General features: G+C 40.5%; 1 protein-coding gene across 1 annotated transcript in view; it reads left to right on the top strand.

Moving 5' to 3' along the window:
- HERC5 (HECT and RLD domain containing E3 ubiquitin protein ligase 5) overlaps positions 1–17388 on the top strand; it is a 43690-nt gene that overhangs the window by 6440 nt on the left and 19862 nt on the right. Inside the window, exons 4-13 of the mRNA XM_021702474.1 lie at positions 813–1034; positions 2461–2552; positions 3056–3186; positions 5398–5543; positions 6675–6751; positions 7546–7649; positions 9158–9217; positions 11567–11660; positions 14532–14721; positions 16754–16908. Of these exons, the coding sequence (XP_021558149.1) occupies positions 813–1034; positions 2461–2552; positions 3056–3186; positions 5398–5543; positions 6675–6751; positions 7546–7649; positions 9158–9217; positions 11567–11660; positions 14532–14721; positions 16754–16908 (1271 nt within the window). The remainder of the gene's footprint in view (positions 1–812; positions 1035–2460; positions 2553–3055; positions 3187–5397; positions 5544–6674; positions 6752–7545; positions 7650–9157; positions 9218–11566; positions 11661–14531; positions 14722–16753; positions 16909–17388) is intronic.

Raw genomic sequence — 17388 nt, 5'->3', positions numbered from 1 at the left:
CTCTGCTGTAATTTCAAATGTATACATTATTTAGAATCTTCAGGCACATGAAGAGAGTGGGTGGGCAGAAGGAAGACATTAATTTTAGGTTTTACTTTCCCAGATGTAGAATGTTTCTGGTTTTCATGGGCCCATTTCTTGAATTTGATTATAATATGTTCAGGTAGCTTCATTCTACCCTTCTTTGTCCGTTTGGGCTGCTGTAACAAAAATACCATAGATTGGCTGACTTAAACAGCAGAAATTTCTTTCTCCCAGTTCTGGAGACTGGAATTCCAATTCAAGGTGCCAGCAGATTCAGTGTCTGTGTGGGGGGCCTATCTTCTTACATGGTGGAGAGGGCAAGAGAACTCTCTGGAATCTCTCTTATAAGGGCACTAATCTCATTCTTGAGGGCTCCATCCTGATGAGCTCAGCTAATCCTAATCACCTCCCAAAGGTCCACCTCCTAATACCTTCACTTTGAGGGTTAGGATTTCAACATACATACTTTTTGAGGGGGACATGACCATTAAAGAAGCCCACAATCTAGTGATGTGGGGCAAAGGCGGGTGTTCAGGGTTTATTGCTGGTACATCACAATCTAGGAAGATAAGATTTGGGGAAGCCAGGACATAAACTCTACCCGTTGAGGCAGGAGGTAAGGAAGTACTGCTAAAGAGAAGATTTCTTCTAGTTTTTCTGTCTCAGACATAGGGGAAGTTGAGTGTAAGAGACTGATAGTATAGTATGGATAAGATACATAATGCCCTAAGTTAATGTTTCCTGCACTTTAAACTTAATAAGGCAGCATTTTGTTTGTTTATGTCAAGGTGGTGAGCTGTTCGCATGGGGACAGAATTTACATGGCCAGCTTGGAGTTGGAAGGCTGTTTGCCTCAATCCCCACACCACAGATTGTGGAGCGCCTGTCAGGAGTCCCCTTGGTTCAGATTTCCGCGGGAAAAGCCCACAGCATGGCCTTATCCATGTCTGGAAACATTTACTCATGGGGAAGAAATGATTTGGGACAACTAGGCCTGGGCCACACTGACGGTATGGAACCATATTTTCAAGTTCACATTATCAGATATATTTGTCAGATAAGAGGTGAATTTAACACAAGCCTCCCTGTCAGAAATGGTTCAGATCTTCACGGTCATTGGTGCTGTTCTTCCTGGTTATCTCTGTCTTCAGGGCAGAAGCAATCTAGGAGACATGCATAGTGTGGAAGTTGTTGCTGTGAGTGAGATATGTGTCAGGGTTGTGTGGGCTATGGGAAGGAGCATTGCACTGATTGGAATACTTGGACTCTGCTTCCCACTTTGCAGTTAACTAATGGCAGGGCCTTACTAAGTCACTTAACTTCTCTAGGCCTTATTTTCTTTTTCTATAAAGTGATGCATTTGGATGAAATGACCTCCGAAGTGCCTTTGCACTTAAATGTCTAATACAAGTATATCCATATTAGGACAAAAGGATACTAATGATCTCTTTAGAAACTCACATATTCTAATCTTAGTCTATAAGGTATCAATTATATCTGTATACACAGATGTGGAAAAAAACCTGTAATTCCCACTATCGAACTACTTTCACAAAGCAGATGGCAAACTTTCTTTTCTTTTTTTTTTTTTTTGAAGATTTTTTATTTATTTATTTGAGAGAGAGAGAGAGCACATGAGGGGGGGAGGGTCGGGAGGGTCAGAGGGAGAAGCAGACTCCCTGCTGAGCAGGGAGCCCGATGCGGACTCGATCCAGGGACTCCAGGATCATGACCTGAGCTGAAGGCAGTCGCTTAACCAACTGAGCCACCCAGGCGCCCCGGCAAACTTCTTAAGATCCTGAATACCCTCTTGGAGTTTTTAGGAGTTTTTAGGTGTGGCAAATTGCTGCTTTATCAGCTGTAGTAATGCACCTGTTTTCCCCTGGGTTACTGGGTCATATACTGCATCTTTCCCCGACGTGGCCCAATGCTAATTACTTAGAAGCAACCACAGTCAATGTTAGAAAAATATTCAAAGGAGGGAAAGGAATAAAGAAGTTAAACTGTTTTTGCTGAACCTCTAAGTGCTTTGACAAGGAAATCGTGAGAAGAAAGGAGAGGTAGTATAGGGCAGGGACACTGTAGTAGAGAATTTAAAAGAAAAGAAAGAATCTTTATGTTCATTAAAAGGGTGATTTTAGATGGGAATTGGAAATACCAGATATGCTGCAATTAATCAAGTTAGGCTAACAGGAGAAGAGTGGGTTCTGGGAAGTGGCTTGACACTTTCACATGAGTTCTGCTGTGTGTGGCCCTTTGACCACTGCCTCACCCCCAGTTTTAGGCCAAAATAAATGTACCAACACAGAGGCCTTTCTTGTCAGAAGGTGTTGGGAACTGTGGCTGCCAGCTGAGAGACAGTCCAGGTATGTTCCCAGTAGCACGGAACTCCAGCGTCCCCTTTGGATCACGTCAGCTGTTCTTTTCCTTGCATAGGTGAAGATTTTCCCTCCCTTATTGAAGCACTGGACAATCAGAAAGTTGAATTTCTTGCTTGTGGTGGCTCTCACACTGCCCTGCTCACAACGGTGCGTGTATCCTTGACTCCGATGGTAATTCTGGAAGAACTTTATAGTGGGAAAAGCACAAAATACCTGGGTGTGGGCACTTAGTATTTCCCTGAGAGGAAGGGTGACTTCCCACATGCAGGATTGTCCTGCTGATAATTTGGGGGCTTTGCTTTGATGGTCTTTTTTTTAAAGATTTACTTATTTTAGAGAGTGTATGCACATGAGTGGGGGAAGGGCAGAGAGGGAATGAAGCAGATTCCTCTCAGTGCAGAGCCCAATGTGGGGCTTGATCTCATGACCCTAAGATCATGACCTGAGCCAAAATCAAGAGTCAGACACTTAACCTACTGAGCCACCCAGGATCCCCTGATAGTCCTTTTATTAATTCACTTATCAGTGAGTAGTCCTTTTGTTAATTATTCAGTAATATCGCTGAATTCAGTAATATTTTATTAATTATTAAGTAATATTGCTTACTGTTGTATTTTTCTAGAATCTGATAAGAAGTTTTCTTTCTTTAGGATGGGCTGGTATTTACTTTTGGTGCTGGAAAATATGGGCAACTCGGTCACAGTTCCACACAGAATGAATTAAGACCCCGTTTGGTGACTGAACTCGCTGGGAATAGGGTGACCCAGATAGCATGTGGAAGGTAAGTTGTAATGTGTCCGTGAAAATTGATGAAATCAATACCATAAGTTTAGATAGGTGGTTTAATAAAACTCCCATCAGTTTTTTTTTTTTTTAAGATTTTTATTTATTTATTTGACAGAGAGAGACACAGCAAGAGAGGGAATATAAGCAGGGGGAGTGGGGGAGGGAGAAGCAGCCTTCCCGCCGAGCAGGGAGCCGGATGTGGGACTCGATCCCAGGATCCTGGGATCATGACCTGAGCCGAAGGCAGATGCGTAACGACTGAGCCACCCAGGCGCCCTCCCATCAGTTTTTTTGATTGAGATAAAAGTATCAAACATTTTCACATGGATGAAGATGCTTAATTTACATTATTAGATAATAATCTTTATTTTAGTATATGTATTTGTTTTCATTGGCTTTTTTTTTTAAGATTTTATTTATTTCAGAGAGAGAGAGTACACAAGTGGGGGGAGACAGGCAGAGGGAGAGGGAGAAGCAGGCTCCCCACTGAGCAGGGAGCCCGATGCGGGGTTGATCCCAGGACCCTGAGATCATGACCTGAGCTGAAGGCAGATGCTTAACCGACAGAGCCACCCTGGTGCCCCTTCATTGGCTTTTTAAAAAAAATATTTATTTAAATAATCTCTATACCCATCGTGGGGCTAGAACTCCCGAGATCAAGAATTGCATGCTCCTCAGACTGAGCCAGGCAAGCATGCCCTGCACTGGTTTTTTTTTTTTAAATTGGAAAATTTATTCACTTTCTGTTGCCCCTTTAGTGAAAAAGCTTTGTAACTGTTCAAACACACTTTAACCTTTAAGAAAAATAGGTCATTTATTTGGGAAAAAATAAACATGAATCACAAAGGATTATTCATTGATGTAATGACTTTCTCACAACCCCTCAGACGCCAACATACTGTTACTATAATTCTTTCAGAGTGATCACAGTAGAGGATAAGACAAAGTCAGTGGTGGTTTGAGTAGAATATTCTGAGAACTTTGATTTTTCACAGCCTTTTTTTTTTTAAATAAAAGTAGAAAAACTTGCTCAAACTCCTTGGCTTACTTAGTTATTCCTTGAACATCATTCAGTCCATTTCTCACCAGTTGGATTTTGGGTTGTGAGGTTAAGAAATCTTTTCAATCAGATACTCTTCTTTTGGGCAATTCTTCCTTATTAAACACAAGCAAATTCAGGCTCTAATCTGAATATTGGGTTCATGTGTTTGTTTACCAAAATCATTGTGTAAAAAATTCGTGTATGTACTTTTCAGTCTATAGACCTATTCTTTTATGATCCTGGAGTAAAATTACATATATGGATTTTATTAAAGTAGACCAGATTATTGGGATGGTATGATTCTCTGCATTCAAGGGAACATTACCACCACCTTGGATTTTTAACATTCTTTTAAGTAGCATGTATTAGAAGAGGAGTCTCACGTAAGAGATAGCTTAATACACACCAGGGCAGTTCCCCTACTAACAGGAGAATTCACTGGAAAGACGCTCAGAACTCACTGAAAACTGTTAAAGTCAGATTCCCGTTTATTATAAGAAATGGATACAAATTAGAACCAGTCAAAGGAAGTGATGTATAGGACAGAGTCTAGGAGGAGTCCAAACAAGGAGCTCCCGCTGTCCAGCCCCTTGGAATCATGGATGGGATGGTATTACCTCCTCCCAGCCCAGAACATGACAATGTGTAGAGTATTGCCATTCAGGGAAGCACACCCAAGTCCAGAGTTAATTGGGGTTTCATTGCTTAGTCCTGATTGATTGGATCATTGCCCCTGGCAGTGAACTGTACATCCAGCCTCTCCCTCCCAGTAGGTTGGGCTTCCATTTAGCCAGAGGGGCCCTTCCAGGGCCTCCTGGGTCAACTGTAGGTGTGATCTCAGGAGCTTGCCATGAATAACAAAGACACTCCTATCACCTGGGAAATTCTAAGGGCTTAGAGGTTACCTCCCAGGAACTGAGGACAAAGGCAAATTCTTTACTTAACGCATTCTAGAATGGGAGAGGCCATGGAGCCAATCAGTAAGGGAATCATTATGGGTAAGGTCTTTGGGAAATAGAGGGAGCTCAGAAAGGATCACCTAATTCCATCTTAGGAATTAGTTTCACTCACCGGGTAACCTAATTTCAGCAGTTTACCGTGTTGCTGCATACTCTCTTCATTGTAGATAATTGAGAATTGACCGTATGTGCTTTTATTTAATAGGCGGCACACACTTGCCTATGTTTCTGATTTGGGGAAAGTCTTTTCTTTTGGTTCTGGAAAAGAAGGACAACTGGGAAACGGTGGAACACATAATCAGCTGATACCACTTCCCATGAAATTGCCATCAAATGAAGAACTCAAATTTGGTAAATTTTGTAGGAGCACAGGATTTGGCATAAATACCACTGTCAAGAAACTGATTTTTCTAAGGGTGTAATGTGACAAGGCAAAAAAATGTATGACTAAGAAGGGAGTTTTTCTAAACATTGGTTTCATTTTTTTTACTTGTAAAGAACTTAAAATATTCAGTATAATTAATGAAGTCAGAATAACCATTAGCGTTCTCTTACCCCTTCAGATTAAGATTAATGTGGACCTAAAATGATAGAACATAAAATAGATGATATGGATTCAGCGGTATATGCCACAGGAGACCTATTAATTCCGTGGTGATTGGTTTTCACCTGGTAACTGACTCACAATCACCTAAACCCCCGAGAACGATGAGCAACTGATCTATGCCAGGCACTGTAACTGTGCTTAGCCCTTACGTGTGTTATCTCACCTGTCCTTTAACAGTTCGGGGAGATGTGTGCTCTCAGGCTCATTTTACTGGAGGGTACAGAAACTTGGAGGGTGAAAGGTTAGCCAGTTCTTAAAGCCAGTCAGTGGTTTGGCTAGATTTGAACTGTGGTCTGAGCCACACACAGGTCCGAAACACTCTGCTATTGAAACTGTCTCAGAGTACTTTGGTTACATACTTCTGAAACCTTAGTTGGTGACCCAAGGTACCAGAATTCTCTTAAGTTCTTCTGGGAAAATGAACAGTAGGGTTATTTCTTTGAGCAGTTCATATATTTGATTTCTTACAACCACTTAGATTTTTGAAGTACTTATTTACATTCTTTATAGCCAGTAGTTACTGGTTAAATCTTGAGTTGTAGAATATGGCTTTTGGTAATGAGAGCTGAATTAAACCAGGGATCAGCTAACTAATCAAATACTGGTTTGACTATTTTATATATAAGCATTTACATTAATTATGTATGTCAGACTGATGTCACCTGTCAACCTTATAGATCGCCTGTGTTTGCCAGCTAGACTTTACTCTGAAGGAAATGTATATTTCTGCTTCATGGGTGGGAAATGTGTTGAGTCTTTGTGTATCATAAAGAGAAAAGGACTAAGTTTGAGAAGAATCTGAAATGATTTAAATTGAGTGTGCATGTTTGTGCCAGTCACTTTCTGCACTCTTACTTTCTATGTCTCCCTTTCAGAAAGCCGTACTTCAGAAAAGGAGTTAATATTGATTGCTGGAGGGAATCAAAGCATTTTGCTCTGGATGGGAAAAAAGGTAAAAATAGATCTCTAGATGTTTTATAACTTGGTATTTTAAGCAAACTGAAGGGTTTCAGGATCCAAGTGTGGTGAATTCCAGAATCATTTAGTTCCTAAGCTGACCTTTAGGGAATAAACATGGATCCTTTATTGTCAAAAATACATAAGTATTGACTCAAAGAAATCAACAGATTTGTCTCTGGTAAGTGTCAAATCAGATTTCCTTAGATCTTTCCTTTGCCCTGCCAGTGGTATTAGGTCGGTATCCTAGCAAGCCATCAGGTTGACATTCTAATATGATTTTGCTGGCCAGTACTAAAAAAGACCCCAGGTTCACAGGCCTGTGAATCATGAGTTCATAACCTCCTCACCCCACTTTGCTGAGGCAAACCAAGTTCCGCCCACTCCTACACAAAGGATCTTCCCCTTGAGGCTGCTCATTTTAATCTGATTATATGTGTAGGAAGTGCTGAGTGTTGGAGCACTCAGAGAAATTTACCTTGGATTTAAGCCCCTTGGACAAGAAATTGACGACTAGGCAAACAAATGATCGATTTCATCTTGGTGAAATCTTACTTCTGGATTTCCCACAGCTATATTATCCTCTTTAGAAATCAGTATTGGGGCGCATGGGTGGCTCAGTCGTTAAGTGTCTGCCTTTGGCTGGGGTCATGATCCCAGGGTCCTGGGATCGAGCCCCGCAAAAAAAAAAATCAGTATTACCCTGTATCCTTAGAATGTGCCTAAAAGTTGGACACCTATTTCTGTGGTGTCTAAATTGCTGTGTTTTACTTGCTTGTTTATGTACAGAATCCCTATGTTAATCTGAGGAGGAAAATTCCTACACTGAATGAAGGGACCGTAAAGAGGTGGATTGCTGATGTGGGGACTAAACAGTGGCAAAATACAAAAAGGTACAGCCCCTGTGTTTCTCTCCTCATAGAGTTCTGTAAAGTAGCCTTTCCCCCCTGACTGGTTCTGCACAGTAAGAGATGTGAGGTTTTGTGGTCCACCATGGTCCATCAGCCAGAGGTCTTCAGAGAAACCGAACCGATAGATAGGGGTGTGTGTATGTGTGTGTGTGTGTGTGTAGACAGATTTATTTTTAAGGGTGTGTATATAGACAGATTTATTTTTAAGGAGTTGGCTTACGCAGTTGTAGGAACTGTGTGTGTGTGTGTGTAGACAGACTTATTTTTAAGGCGTTGGCTTACGCAGTTGTAGGAACTGACAAGTGCTAAATAGGTAATGCAGGCCAGCAGGCTGGAGACCCAGGGGAGAGTTAGTACTGCAGCTTGAGTGAGAAGGCAGTCTGGAGGCAGAATTCTGCATGCCTGGGAACCTTTTTCTCTTCGGCCCTCCACGATTGGATGAGGCACACCCACATTATGGAGGGTGATCTGCTTTACTCAGAGTCTGTTGATTTGAATGTGAATCTCCTCTAAAAAATATCTTCACGGCAACATCTGGATTGGTGTTTGACCAGATATTTGGGTACCATAGCCTAGCCAAGTTGACACATTAAAATTAAACATCACAGCTAACATGTAAGCTCCTTGAGGTCAGCTTTCTTTACTGGAGGACCTCTCTGGATCTCTCATATGTTTGCATATATTGTGACTGTTTTGAGTAGGAGATACAACCTATATCATTTCCCAACACTCTTTGACCTTAGAACCACTTGTCTGTGGACCTCCTCTTCACAGCTGAACAGTGTGGGCAGTCTTGGCTTAAAATGATACAACTCCTACCATCTTTAAAGATTATACTTAACTTTTACAAACGTTTCCTTTTAGAGCTACTTTTAGATATGGTTTCCTAATTGCGAAAAGTAGTTGTATAAAATAGCTGCATCACAATCTGCATGGTCGATCAGGAACTGTGCTGGTGACTGCACTCACCTTGCTGGGTGCTGCCTAATGTGTGGAACTGTCGAAACACTGTGTCGTACTCCTGAAACCTAGATGACATTCTCCATCAACTGTACTTCAATAATTTAAAAAAAACTACTCGTGCTATTACTTCCAAGTTGGAACTGAGCCTACTCTCCTCACTCCCATCCTCCCATTTAATTTCTGGTAATTTTTTTCTGTCCCACTTAAGTGGAAGAAAAATAAATCGGGCTTGGAGAGCTGGGTGGGATGGGAATGTCTTATTTATTCAAGGACATACCCTAGGTCCGTCCTTTTCCTCTTTCCCTGTGGCTTCTCTGAGTACACACCTTTTTATTACTCACATCTGCCACTGAAATTTTGAGATTGGGAAAATGGAATAGACTTTTAGATGCCCAAGGCAGAATGCAAACAAATCAGAGACAGAAAAGTTTGAAGGATGGTTAGGAGATGTTTTATTTATCATATCTCATGCTATAAGGAGGCATACAGTATGATTTGTTTTAACCACCATCTTATTCCTAATACAGGGAAATCAGAGAGATATTTTCATCTCCTGCTTGTCTGACTGGAAGTTTTTTAAGGGAAAGGTAATATTTATAATATATTTATAAAGTTTAAGATCCTGTTAAAAATACTGTGTACAGCATGGTGACTATAGTTAATGGATTATATATTTGAAAGTTGCTAAGAGAGTAGATCTTGAACGTATTCATTATAAAAAAAATTGGGGGACATTTGGGTGTCTCAGTGGTTAAGCGTCTGCCTTTGGCTCAGGTCATGGTCCCAGGGTGCTGGGATTGAGCCCCGCATTGGGCTCCCTGCTCAGTGGGGAGTCTGCTTCTCCCTCCCCTTGCTCTTGTGCTCGTGCTCTCTCTCTCTCTCTCTCTCTTTCTCCCTCTCAAATAAATATTTATAAAAAGGAGAAAAATTTTTAACTATGTGGTGATGGATGTCAGCTAGACTAATTGGTAATTATTTTGCAATATATATACATACGTCAATTCATTATGTTATACACACCTGAAACTAATATAATGTTGTACGTCGATTGTATTTCAATAAAATGAAAGATTGTAAAGAAAATGGCATGAGGGTAAAATAATTTGCTCTGTGTTTGTTTTTTTAAAAATTAACTTTTTGGGTGCCTGGGTGGCTCAGTTGGTTGAGCGGACTGCCTTTGGCTCAGGTCATGATCCTGGAGTCCCGGGATCGAGTCCCGCATCGGGCTCCCTGCTCGGCAGGGAGTCTGCTTCTCCCTCTGACCCTCTTCCCTCTCATGCTCTCTGTCTCTCATTCTCTCTGTCTCAAATAAATAAGTGAAATCTTTAAAAAAAAAATAAATAAATAAAAATTAACTTTTTAAAAAATTTTTATTTCTGTTCTAGAGAGAGAGCACGCACACGTGTGCGGGGTGGGAGGCAAGAGGGAGAGGGAAAGAGAGAATCTCAAGCAGATTCCCCACTGAGCGTGGATCCCAACATGGGTCTCGATCTCACAACCCTGAGATCATGACCTCAGAAATCAAAGGTTGGACACCTAACTGACTGAGCCACCCAGGCACCCCTAAAAATTAACTTTTTGTAATGAAAGCAAATACATGCGCACTGTAGAAAATGTCAAAAATAAAGACCTGTGACTGAAAAAAAAAAAAATGAAAATCACCCATAATCCACCACTTAAGAGGAATAGCTTTTGTGTGTATATCTTTTTTTGTGATGTATTTTTTTTTCTAAAAATGTGATTATGTTATTTTATATATTACTTTATACTTAATGTACTTGTCCATTTCCTGTTTTATTCAGTTCATATTATTCATTAGTTTTCTTTAATGTCATTGTAATGGCTGCATGGTATTCCATGGGAAGGACATACCTTAATTAATTTACAATTTACTGTTACAAGGTGTTAAGGTTTCTTTGAATTTTTAAATATGAAAGAACGACTTTGCACCTCTTCCTAAATATTTATATATTTATCTTAAGAATGTTTTCTCTTTTGAGACACTAAATATTTGTATTATTTTATAATGTGTCTATTTCTAAGACATTGAACATAAATATGTTAAGAATAAATAATTCACAAGATACTTAAACACTTCATTAGTAATTTTTTTTTAAAGATTTTATTTGAGAGAGAGAAAGGGAGAAGGCATGAGCCAGAGAGAGAGGGAGAAGCAGGCTCCCCGTTGAGCAGGGACCTCAATCCTGGGATCATGACGTGAGCCGAAGGCGGACGCTTAACTGACTGAGCCACCCAGGCGCCCCTCATTAGTAATTTTCTGTTGCAACACTAAGAATTTACTGCTCTGAAGCCCCCTCATCTTTTTTGAAAGGTTTATTTATTTATTTATTAGAGAGGGAGAGCCAGCATGAGTGGGAGGGGCAAAGGGAGCGGGAGAGAGAATCTTAAGCAGGCTCTATGCTGAGTGTGGAGCCTGAGGTGGGGCTCAATCACGTATGTATGACCTGAGCCAAAACCGAGTCAGATGCTTAACTGACTATGCCACCCAGGCGTCCCTGAAGTCCCCTTTTTTGATCCTGACTTTCAGTTCACGTAACTGGGAGAAATGGTCATTTTTTTCAGAAATGGGGAAAAACCTTTTTTTGTGTGTGTGTGTGGCTGTTTTTGTAAAATAAATATTTAAGATAACATAATATCTGAGTTAAACTTGGATAGTATATATATTGTTAATGTGGTCTTGATATTTTTTAGCCTTTTAGAAATAATCATAAGTGGTCAACTACATTTCAACTGAATTTAATATTTAGCCAAGTTATCTTTATTGCAAAGTTGAAGGAAAAAGGAATTTTATTGAAATGAAATAAGATTTAGAAGAAACGCTTCATCTGGATAAATAATCTGATAAAATACTTAATTTTGAAGTGTCTTGTTCCATTTACTTACCATCTACTTTTAAATTTATCTTCCTTCTATAGAAAAGCTGCAGAAACAATGCTTATTCACTTGGACTTAAATAAAGCAAGAAACGCTTTTAAAGAGTTAACCCAGAAGGACTGGATTGCTAACACGGTGGTATTCTTTAAATTCTTATTTAGAAAAAGAAAATACATAAAACATTTTTTGGTAAGAATTCAGAATTTGAGAAAAAATACTCTGTTTGAGGAGAGTCTCTGAGACTGTAGCACATCCAGATTCGGTGAAATTCAGGTAGCATTCGGAAGTTGGCCCCCTTGTGGTGAAATGGTTGCTCTGGTAATCACGTAGATGACAAATAGTCTAAATGGTTCATCTGTACACACACACACACACACGCACCTATAAATAGATGCATACACTCTCTAGAGGGAATTTTGTCAACTCATGGCTATAAGGAAGATGATTGAAGGATTTCTTGAGATTGGTACACTAGAATACGAACAACATGTTATTTACAATTATTTTAAACATAAGTGTAGAAATGAGAACACTTTTTGGTATGAACATCCCCCTTACCTGGGACTACCTGGATTCTTTTTCTCTGTTTTGTTCTATTGCACTTCCTTCCTATAGGTCCTAGAATGTTCTTTGGGGGATTGTTGCTTCTTTGTTTCAGTACTGTTATTATTGTCTTTAGTTTCCCACTTCGCCAAATGCTCTGAACATGTTTCCTTTATTAGGTTAGCCTTTCTTGATGTAGCCTTTATTAATTTATTTCTCTGTTCTCTTATACTGGTTGATCTAGGGGTAGTATTTTTTATGTTCTCTCAATCTGTTTCTTTCCTGGTCTCACTCTCATTCCTTTTCTCTCTCTCTCTCTTTCCCTCTCTCTCTCTCTGGGCCCCTCTCCCTTCTTTTCTCCCCTCCCCTCCGCTCTGCTCTCTTCTCCTCTCCCCTCCCCCCTTCTTCCTCCCTGTCCCCCCTTTCCCCTCTCTCCATTCCCTTCTCCCTCCCTCTCCCCCTTCTCCTGCTCATTTGCTCTCGGCCCCTGTTTCTGTACCTCTCCTTCTCTTTCTCTCTGTCTCCCTGTCATCTCTCCCTCCTTCCTCTCCTGCTTCACCTGTTCTGCTGTATCCTCCAAAACCAGCATTCTCTATCCGAGCTTCAGGGTCTCTTTACACACACTCCTTTCTCTTGAGGGAAGATGAAAAGTTTAATTCTGTTAACCTTGGCAGAACCATGGCCCTATTAGAGGTCTGAGGTAAAATGGATCCCCAATTACGTACCTTTATCAGGACTCTGCAGCATTTAGTAGGAATATCACCACTTCTGCATCTGTGGAGGGAAGAATTTGGGCCAATTCCTCACTAGAGCTAATTATACCTTGGTTGTGCCGGAACAATATTGTATGATACGCAGTCGATGTAATCGTAGAGCAGTCTTACGTTATTTCAGACCAGAGAGTTGGCTCAGAAGACCTGTAATGTTTCTATTTTGAGGTTTCTATGACACAGATTACAGACTTTTGCAGTTCATTTCTTTACTCAGCAGACACTTGAATGCTTGCTCTGTGTAGGGCACTGTGGTGCGGACTCCTGGTGAAAATGAAAGAGACATGCTCCCTGTCTTATAAAACAGTTAGGGACGCAGACACAACATGCAGGTATTAGTGGGAAGACTGGGTGTATTTTACGTTCCACTGTCTTCCCTAATGCCTCACTTAGAACCTAGTTAGTGAATAATAAATATTTCTGGATGAATGAATTCAGTCATCACTAGGGCAGTGGATGGTCATCTCTACTTAGAGTACTCAAAACAAGGTCCCCAGAGGAAGTACGAGTTTACCATGTGCCTACCTCAGGAAGGTCATTCCTGGCAGTCAGGGAAGCACACTGATGCACAAGTGTGTGGAACAAGATGGCTGAAGTGAGAGGATCACAGAGTTCTGCAGGGTTGGGGGGAGGTTGGGAGGTTTGGTGATGTGGCAGCTGATGAGCACCGAGGTAGGAGGGGTGTGTGATACCGAGAGGTGTTAAAATAGAGTAGTTGTGTATGTGCGCTCCAAAGACTGAACCATGTAGTAGGAGCCTGGCATGGAGTTTTGATATAAAAGTAGATAATTATAAGAATTTGTACATTTAGAGATCTCATTTAGCTCATATCATAATTTAATAGTTAAGTTTGGGCTTTGGAATCAGAAAGATCCAGAAGAGGTTCCCACTTAGTTCTGTGCCCTTGAGCAGATACAGATTTCCTGTCTATAAAATGGGGTTAATAATACCATATATGTTCTTAAAGAACTACAAGGATTAAATGACCTAATTAACATATGTAAATCACTTAGCTTAATATCTGACAAATGAGTATTCTGCAGCTTCTCACTGGGTTTTGAAACACATTATTTCTGTTATCTGGGCGCATCTAACATAAACATTCAGAATTGCATTTGAATTTTTCTTGAACACTTGCATTCTGAATTGGGGAAATGGTAAACGGAGATTGGAAGGATTAAAAGCTTGAGTTTGTAGTGGAGAGAGTTTGTGATGAGGCAGGTGGTCCTGTGAGGAAGCTATGTTGGTTTATGTTGCTGGAGTTACTGCTTTTTGTTTTTGTGGGGTTATTAATTACATGTTACTTTTTGGGGTTCTTACACGTTCTTTTTCTTTAAAGATAATGAGGTGTGATAGTGGAATGAGGGGGTAGAATGTAGTATTTGTTATTGGGAGGGCTGCCTGTTAGTTCTGAATTCCTCGTTCATCCAGTATAACTCTTGGATGATTTCTTCTCCACCTCCTTCATGCTTCACGGCAATTAAATGGGATAACGCTTGTCACGTATCTGCACCTCAGGTAGTTGGGATGCTATGTGAGATTGGATGTAAACATGGGTTTTAGGACTGAATGATTATTCCAGTTTCTTGGTGGAATGAAACTCCAGGTTCTAGATTTTATTTTTTTACAAGTTGCATCCAGTTCTTGCTGTTTTTTTGAGTGTCTTTTTTTCCCTGATCCTTTTTGACCACAGATAACCACATGTCTCAGGGATAATCTGCTCAAAAACCTTCCATTTCATTCTCCACACCAAGAAGCTTTAGAGATTTTCTTCCTTCTCCCTGAATGTCCCATGATGCATGATTATAACAACTGGGAGAGCCTGGTGGTTCCGTTTGCAGAGGCTGTTTGTGCCATGAGTGACCAATCTTTAGGGGTTCTGGGTAAGACTGATGATTTACATTTGAAAATACTCTAACCACCCTCTCAGTGGAAACGCACCCCTGGTAAAGTTAGAGGAAAACTTAAGTAATTGTAAATATGTTCCTGTTTTTTTTTTAGTTCATATTCTTAGCATATTGTAAAGGTGCTGTAGTAATTACTTTAGTCATCCAAAATAGATTGTTTTACTACCTTTTTAGAGTTCTTGTAATGGTACGTGTGTGGTTTGGTCATGAGGTCCTTTGTTCTCAACTTTTCATTATGAAAAATGTCATACATAGAAGTTGAAGGAACAGTACATGAAGATCCATATACCCTCTACCTTAGAGCCAACGACTGTTAACCTCTTGCCATGTGTGCTTCTCTCTTTATGAGCAGATTATCTTTTATTTTTGCTGAAGTACTTGAAAGTAAGTTGGAAACATCATGACATTTCACCCATAGTATTTCAGCATACATCTCTTTAAGAATATGAGATCCTACATTGCCACATCATTATCACACCTAATAAAATTAGTCCATATTTCCATAATATCCAGGCCATATTCAAATTTCTGCACTTGTCCCATTTTACAGCCTTTTTTTTTTTTTTTTTTTTTGTTAAGAGTCTAGGTCAGTTGTCCTGTAGAACACCCTACATCTAAATCTGTCTGATTATTTCCACTTTTCCCTGTATTTTGAGTACACTTGAAGTACCTTTCCCTGTATTTCGAGTACACTGGAAGTCAGGTCTAGGGGCTTGAGTAGATTTTAATGAGGTTTTTGACACAAGCAGCATATTCAGCCCAAGGAAGTCCATTTTTTTTTTTCTTTTTAAAGATTTTATTTATTTATTTGTCAGAGAGAGAGAGTGCGAGAGCAGGAACACAAGCAGGGGGAGTGGGAGAGGGAGAAGCAGGCTTCCCGCTGAGCAGGGAGCCCGGTATGGGGCTCGATCCCAGGACCCTGGGATCATGACCTGAGCCGAAGGCAGACATTTAACGACTGAGCCACCCAGGCGCCCCAGGAAGTCCATTTTTTCTTATGTTTTATTAAATCTAGGTAAGTGATGAAAAGCTAGTTTAAAGCATTTTTTGGTTTTTTACAATGCTGAGAGGTGCTTGTGTTTTTTTTTTCTTCTTCTTTTCAGTAAACACTAGGACCGACATGGGGCTTGAACTCATGACCCTGAGATTAAGAGTTACGTGCTCTATATACCCAGCCAGACAGCCCCAGAGCTGTTTTCTTTAAAGTAGGCTCCACGCCTAATGTGGGGCTTGAACTCAAAACCGTGAGATTGAGTTGCATGCTCTACCGACTGAGTCAGCCAGGCGCCCTGAACGGTGTTTTTTTTTTTAAATTTTTTTTTTTTTATTCATGAAAGTCAGAGAGAGAGAGAGGCAGAGGCAGAGGGAGAGAAGCAGGCTCCCCGCCTAGCAGGGAGCCCGATGCGGGACTCGATCCCAGGACCCCGGGATCATGACCTGAGCCGAAGGCAGACGCTTAACCATCTGAGCCACCCAGGTGCCCGAGTGGTGTTTTTTTAAGAGTTAAAAACTCATGCTGGGAGTGATTAATTCTTTTTTTTTTTAGATTTTATTTATTTGAGACAGAGAGAATGAGAGAGAGAGAGAGCACATGAGAGGGGGGAGGGTCAGAGGCAGAAGCAGGCTCCCCGCCGAGCAGGGAGCCCTATGCGGGACTCGATCCAGAGACTCCAGGATCGTGACCTGAGCCGAAGGCAGCCGCTTAACCAACTGAGCCACCCAGGCGCCCAATTGTGATTAATTCTTAAATCGGTTTTTAAAACAGCATGCTATTTTATCCGGGCAAAAAAAAAAAAAAGTGACTCATCTCGCTGGGATTTTCCCCACAAATTAATTAGATTAAGTTTGTGGTTTTGTTACTGTCAAGGGATTTTCCTCAAGGACATAAAATTCGTAAACTTTTATTACAGTTGTATTTACTAAAAAGTTTATCACAGATGTGTTTTTTGTAACTCTGATACATACGAGAAATGACATGCCAACAGTGAATTACCTTTGTATCCCTCAGAGGAGTACTGGGCGTCTCTGCAGGAACCCGCGTTCATCAGGCTGGTCCAGATGTTTAAAAGAGCCATCACTGCTCAGCTGCACTACTGGACCGAAAGCTCTGAGAACAACTACCACGTTAAGGCTCTCCTAGAAATGCTGAAAAAGCTGCATAGGGTAAGGGCTCTTTCAGACACTCATGGATTTTTATTTTGCTGTCAAAAGTCCCTTGGTTTCAACTGGCCTGAATCTTAAGCAGATTCAGGAAACACATTTATATTGCTATTTTTAAATTTTTGTTTTCTGTGAGTTAAGTCATGCATATCAAGGAGTATATGTACTTATCTGTGTGCAGTTTGAAGAAAAGTAATGAGACAGACAGTAGTGTAACTACTGCCCATGTTATTAACAAGGACACCGTTGTCAGGACTTTAGAAATGCCTGTGTATCTCACACCCCCTCACCTGCAGATAGCCATGGTCCTAGATTTGGGGCTAACCATTCCCTTTGCTGTTTTAGGATTATATGTATTTCTAGAGACCGTGTTGCTTAATTTTGCTGTTTTTGAAACCTATATGAATGGAATACATGCTTGTTGTGTAATATTTTGTTTTATAGATTCATCCAGATTAATATTTATGGCTGTATTTCATTCAT

The sequence above is a fragment of the Neomonachus schauinslandi genome, chromosome 2 (assembly GCF_002201575.2).
Source record: "Neomonachus schauinslandi chromosome 2, ASM220157v2, whole genome shotgun sequence".
Classification (NCBI taxonomy): Eukaryota; Metazoa; Chordata; class Mammalia; order Carnivora; family Phocidae; genus Neomonachus; species Neomonachus schauinslandi.
Note: the sequence above shows the minus strand (reverse complement) of the source record. Positions and strands in the feature narration are given on the sequence as shown.